Source organism: Mandrillus leucophaeus, unplaced genomic scaffold, assembly GCF_000951045.1.
Source record: "Mandrillus leucophaeus isolate KB7577 unplaced genomic scaffold, Mleu.le_1.0 Scaffold307, whole genome shotgun sequence".
NCBI lineage: Eukaryota > Metazoa > Chordata > Mammalia > Primates > Cercopithecidae > Mandrillus > Mandrillus leucophaeus.
The window spans coordinates 898,944-905,749 of NW_012103221.1; the positions used below are offsets into that span (position 1 = coordinate 898,944).

The 6,806-nt window shown below is 33.8% G+C and overlaps 1 protein-coding gene across 1 annotated transcript in view; it reads left to right on the plus strand.

Moving 5' to 3' along the window:
- The window catches only part of WDPCP (WD repeat containing planar cell polarity effector), a 500,366-nt gene that overhangs the window by 354,209 nt on the left and 139,351 nt on the right, over positions 1-6,806 (plus strand). The window contains exon 14 of the mRNA XM_011987298.1: positions 740-842. Within this exon, the coding sequence (XP_011842688.1) occupies positions 740-842 (103 nt within the window). The remainder of the gene's footprint in view (positions 1-739; positions 843-6,806) is intronic.

Here is a 6,806-nt window from a genome sequence, read left to right on the forward strand (position 1 = left end):
ATATCTGCACCAGACACCATTCATTCCCTGTCACCTTTTCTCCATTTTCCCCCTCTTATAGTAACTCTTATTCACCCTTCAAGACTACCATCAGAGATCAGTTCCTCCTCTTTGGTTCCACAGCATCCTGCACATATGTGCTATAAAATCTATCATACTTTTTTGTAATTAACTATTGGTTTACAGTGGTCTCTCTCCCCACTGGGCATACAGCTTTTTGAGATACGGTATTATAATTGATCGCCATACTCCAAAACAGTGCCCAGCACTTAGTTGGTACTAATTATTTTATTTCATAATACTAGTAATATTAATAATAACAAATATATGCCAGACACAGCAACGAATCTGTTTAGTATCCCTTGTATCGTGCTTAGCATAATATGCAATTAAAATCTGAAGACACACCCTTGGATATTAATGTCTTACAAAAGAAAAATAGCAATTAACATTTTTTATTCCCTGACAAAACTGAGTATGTCAAAGACTTTATTAAAAACTTGTATTTTCCCTCACAGCTTAAAATAATTTATTTAAATACTTGCCTTTAGTTATAGCTGTGATCTCCAATTCAGAAAAATTTGCTTATACTAGAAAACTAAGAAACTTAAAATACAGAAAAGAATATTTACAAACTTTCTATTTTGTAATCTGAACAATAAGTTTCTTTCAAAATCCTCTTTGTAATTTGAGCAAGATTCATTTTGAATCAATCTTTTATTTTGCTTTATTTCCTCAGGATATTCATTACCTTGCACTAGATAAAGGTGAATTGGCACTAGCTGAAGTGGCAAGAAAAAGAGCTAGTGACATTGATGCAGAATCAATAACCTCTGGAGTTGGTAAGAATTAATGCTATTTTTAAGTGCTTTTTATTTTAATCAATAGTATCATTTCTATTTATGTTTGGAGGACATGGTTGGTTAATTTGAATTACTTTGTTTGTAAAGACAGTGCCTTATAAAAAGAAGAATTAAGCCTTGACAAACAGCACAGTATTGATATACAAGTTGGAATTGTGTTTATGTGAAAATTTCTAATCAGTGATTACTATTGTCATCATTTAGCAAAAAGTCAAAAGGATATTCTTTTCATAAGATTTTGTGAGTATTATCATACTGTTGTTATTAAAATTAACCAACACAGAAATTTATATAATCCTTTATACACAGACATGTCATTTCTCAAAAGAATTCTCTCCTATATCGGGCAAAGTATTTCATATGGGAGTTTGGGTTTGATAGGTGATCTGTTTTTCTTTAGAAGCTGCTAGAATCATTTTAAACTGTAGTATTCTAAAGAAGACAGATCAGAAGCCTTAGAATGAATTTAAAAGTTCCTTTAAATTTTATAATATAAAAAATGAAAGTTTATAAAAAGTATTGTAATATTAACACTAACATCTTTTTTTTCACCTCAGTTTATCTAATGCCTCTAAATTGAGCAATATTGATACTTAGAAATCCAATTCCTTTTCTTACTGAGTATTTATTATTCTTAAATTAGGCAAAGAACCCTCAGGATTGTACTAGAATTCATTCTTCTGTGGAACTCCTCTGAAACAAGTTTTAAAAAGATTTCCACTTTGTAAGTGCTTGAAAAATCTTATACAAGCCTCTCCATTGACAGATCTTGTGCTTTGTTTTTGTAATGCTGTTTACAGCCAAAGGGACCAATTGTCAGCTTCTTTCTGACACCACCACATAGATCTAATCTTAAAGGTGGTACTGAAGGACTCAAAGCCATTCCAGCAGGGTAGCTCTAAACCTGAATACCAGGGCCAACAGGTACTAGCAAGATAATTCCATTCTCCTTCCCCCATCCTGAAAGAGTTCCAAATTGATTAGACCACTTTCATATCTCCATTTCTAATGGATAAGGAATACTCACTATTAATGCAGTATTGGATAAGAATAACTGTAATTGACCTATCACTATATCTTGTTACTTGCTAGGGAGGGATATTAATGTGTGAACTACTACTACTAATAGCACCTAATATTTATTGAATGCTAAGTTACAGATAACTAATTTTCACCACAACTCTGTGAAGTACAATTTATATTTGCTATGCGAAGTCACTTCTAACTAAATGATGAAAGCATACCATGTTTATAGAAATGATGATGTTATATGATAGGGAAATATCCTCCATCCCCATCCCTCTAGCCATTTAGGAAAACACAGTAGGAAGTTAAGTCATAGCCAGTTTTCTGGGATGTTTCCTTAGCTGTCCTGTACCCTGCCTTTTCTTCCAGGATATCAGATATCATGAAGGCCATCTTTGCATTTTAAAGCTATCTAAAAATAGTAACAGTGAAAGAGAATGTGAAGAGATTATCACAAAATTTCAGCAAAACAAAGAAACTCCCCGATTCACCAAAATGCATCTCATTTCCTATATATTCTCTGATGAGGTTACTGTGGCCAGCGGATAATTCCTAGCCAGAAAGCTTAGTGTACCCACTTTGAGCCCTGCGTCATTTCTAGCAAATATATTTTCAGTGATACCCTGTTACTTCTCTTTTCTCAGTCTTGTCTCAGGCCTCAGACTTTGACCTAGATTACTATGTTTTGACAAAGATACTATTAAATAACATCAGTAACTTTCAAGACGTTGCCCTATTACATGAATGTTCTACTCAGTTTTGCTGCAGAAAACTGGGTGATTCTCACTCAGAAGTCCAAATGGAATTAGCAAAGAATTTCTGGTTTCCTCATCATGGTCTCTGCCTAGTTCTTTTTTGCAGCCCACATCATGCTGGGGAAAGCTAATTTTCTCTCAAATTCCCTCAATTTAATTCAATTATTCTCTTAAACTTATCCCAAAGCTGAAAGTTATTAAATTTTTGGCTTTCAAAGTGGTTCTTTGATGCAAGCAAGGAGCCAAATTATGTAAGACAGCGAAAGAGTAGTTCCATTTACATGGGAGAGTCTGTAAAAAAGCATCAGACATAAATACTGTCACCATAGTTAAAAGCAAGAGTTGCCAAAGGAAAAGCTGGATGATGATAATCTGAACAATTTGGTAATTTTTTAAACTTTTTATTTAAGTCTAACATGCATACAGAAAAGTGCACAAAACATAAGCATGTGACTCAATGAATTTCACAAAGGGAACACATCCTTGTAAAGAGTATCTCGACCAAGTAACATATGTTACCAGGACCCCAGAAGCCCCAGAAGATGCTATAATCTCAGCCCAACTGTCCAGATTTGTAACGTTATAGACTAGTTTTGCCTTTTTTCAAACTTAAATAAATGGATTCAAACCTATATTTCAAACTTAAAATAAATGGATTCAAACCTATATTCTTTTGTATTTGGCTCCTTTTATTCAACATTACGAATCTGAGAATATTTCATATTGTTGCATACAGTTATAATTCTTCCGTTTTTATTGCTGTATAACAATATTCCAATGCATGAATGTACTTCAATTTATTCTGCTTTAGATGGATACTTGGGTTGTTTCAAGTTTGGGACTAACGTGAATAGTGCTGCTATGAACATTCTTGTGTATGTCTTTTAATGGACATAGGTACGCAGATCTGTTCGACTGTGCTTAGAAGTGGAATTCCGTGACATAGGATATGCAGCCTTAGTAGTTACTTCCAGTTTTCCAAAGTAGTTGTTAACAATTTCCCTTCTCACCAGCAGTACGTAGGAGTTCCAGTTTTGGCCATCCTCAATGATGCTTGATATTGTCTCTCTTTTTCATTTTAGCCATTCCGGTGGAAAAGATATTGTAATTTTGTATATGTGATAGTATAATATATAGGCTGTTTCTGGACCATGTTCTATTTTATTACTGTTTGTCTATACTTGCACAGATATCTCACTGCTTTAAGCAACTCTGACTGTCAATATTATTATTTAGTAGTGCAAATTGCCCAGCTTTGTTCTTTAAGATGGACTTGTCTATCTTTCCATATAAATCGCAAAATCAGCTTATACCCTGATTCAAGGAAAAAAAAAAAAAACAGTGGGGGCTGAAATTCTAGTTAGAATCTCATTTAACTCATAGATACATTTAGGCTGAATGTATTTCTTTATAATATTGTTTTCCAATCCATTAATACGATCTATCCCTGCATTTATTTAGGTCTTCTCTATTTCTTAGGAAAAATGTTTTGTAGTTTTCATAGTAGTGGTCTTCTACATCTTCCTTTAGATTTAAGTATTTCTTTTTCTCCTTTGTATGTGGTAATCTTATTTTAAAATTTCATTTTCTGTTTTATTTCTGGTATATATATGATTGACTATTATATATATCGACCTTATATCCAGCAATAAGTGCTAAATTCACTTATTAATGCCAACAGTTTGTAAATTCTTTTGAATTTTCTGCATCCCAATCATGTCATCTGGAAATATGTTAGTCTCTTTGCATTGCTATAAAGGAATACCTAAGACTGAGTAATTTATAAAGAAAAAAGGTTTATTTTGGCCCAAGGTTCTTCAGGCTATGTGAGAAGTATGGTGCTGGCATCTGCACCTGGTGAGGCCTCAGGAAGCTTCAAATCATGGCAGAAGGTAAAGGGGGAGATGCCATATCACATGGTGAGAGAGGGAGAAAGAGAGAGAGAAGAGGGGAGATGCCATATCACATGGTGAGAGAGGGAGAAAGAGAGAGAGAAGAGGAAGACCCAGGCTCCTTTAAACAACTAGCTCTCATGTGAACTAACAGAGCAAGAACTCACTTCTTACCATGGGGAGGGCACCAAGCCATGTAAGAGGGATCTGCCTCCATGACCCAAACACCTCCCACGAGGCCCCACCTCCAACATGGGGATTACATTTCAATATGAGTTGGAGGGGACAAACATCCAAACCATATCAGCAAATAAGGACATTTTAATTCCTTCCTTTCTAGTTCTTATGCCTTTTACTTCTCTTTCCTTATTACTGTACTGACTAGAAGCTCTAGTATAAAGATAAGTAGAAGTTGTGACCGGCATTATTTTCTGTTTCTTGATTCTCAGGGAAAGCTTTCAATAATTCACCAGTTAGCATAAAGTTTTCCCCAGGTTTTTAATAAAACTTTCATACATATTAATAAAGTTCCCTTCAATAAACTAGTTTGCTAAGAGTTTCTATCATGAATAGGTATTGAATTTTATCAAATACTTTTCCTGTGCTTATCAAGATTATTATGATCTTTCTCCTCTGTTCTATTAATATAGTGAATTGCATTGATTTTCAAATGGCAAACTAACCTTACATTCCAGAATAAATACTTCTTAATTGTGATGATGTATTTTTACATATTCCTGGATTTCATTTACTATTTTTAAATGTTGGCATTTACATTCATGAGGGATCAGTCTGTAAATGGTTTTACTTCAGTATCTCTGCCTAGTTTTGATATCCAGATTATTTTGACCTAATGCCTAAATGTCAAGCATTCTAGAAAGGATACATTTGAACATGTAATAGTACTTTATGTCCAGTTATTTATATATGGCATATGTAACACTTCCTACAACTTAAAAATTTTACATTAATCTTGACTGTATTGATGTCAACATTTTGGTTGTAACATTGTATTAAATTTTTGTGAAATACTATCATTGGAGGAAACTGGGTAAAAGAGACATGGGACCTCTCCATTATTTCTTACAACTGCATATTAATATACAATTATCTTTAAAAGTTTAATTTTTAAAGTTTATATTAATATAGTGTCCTATGTTAAGTACTGTAATAAACATTACCTTATTTGGTCCTCCCAAATTATCTCTAAAGGAGAAACTACTCTTGGTGAATTTTTTTAGAAGCTTTTTTCTTTAATAATTTCAGCTTTTATTTTAGATTCAGGGGGCATATGTGCAGGTTTGTTACATGGGTATATTGCATGATGCTAAGATTTGGGGTATGAATGATCCCCATCACCCAGGTGGTAAGCAACAGTACACGAGAAGTAGTTTTTCAACCCTTGCTCCTTGCCCTTCTATTAGTCCCCAGTGTTTATTATTCCTCTCTTTATGTCCATGTGTACCTAATGCTTGACTCCCACTTACATATGAGAATATGTGGTATTTGGTTTTCTATTCCTGAGTTAATTGACTTACAGTAATGTCTTCCAGCTACAACTATGCTGCTGCAAAAGGTGTGATTTCAGTCTTTTTTATGGCTGTATAGTTTTCCATGGTGTATATATACTACATTTTCTTTATTCAATCCATCATTGATGAGTTCCTAGGTTGATTCCATGTCTTTGCTATTGTAAGTAGTGCTGTGATGAATATACAAGTGCATGTGTCTTTTTGGCAAAACAATTTATTTTCCTTTGGGTATATACCCATAAATGGGATCAATGGGTTGAATGATAGTTCTCAGTTTTTAAGAAATCTCCTGACTGTTTTCCACAGTGGTTGAATTAATTTGCATTCCCACCAGCAGTGTATAAGCATTCCCTTTTCTGCACAACCTCACAGCATGTGTTATTTTCTGACTTTTTAACAAGAGCCATTCTGACTGGTGTGAGATGCTATCTCATTGTGGTTTTGATCTGCATCTCTTTGATTAGTGACATTGAGCATTTTTTCATGTTTGTTGACTGCTTGTATGTCTGCTTTTGAGAAATGATTGTTCATGTCATTTGCATGCTTTTTAATGGACTTGTTTTTATCTTGTTGATTTTAAGTTCTTCATAGATTCTGCTTATTAGTCCATTGTTAAATGCATAGCATAGTTTGCAAATATTTTCTCCCATTCTGTAGGCTGTCTGTTTACTTTGTTCATAGTTGTTTTTTTTTTTTTTTTTTTTTTTGGTTTAATTAGGCCGCACTTGTCAATTTTTG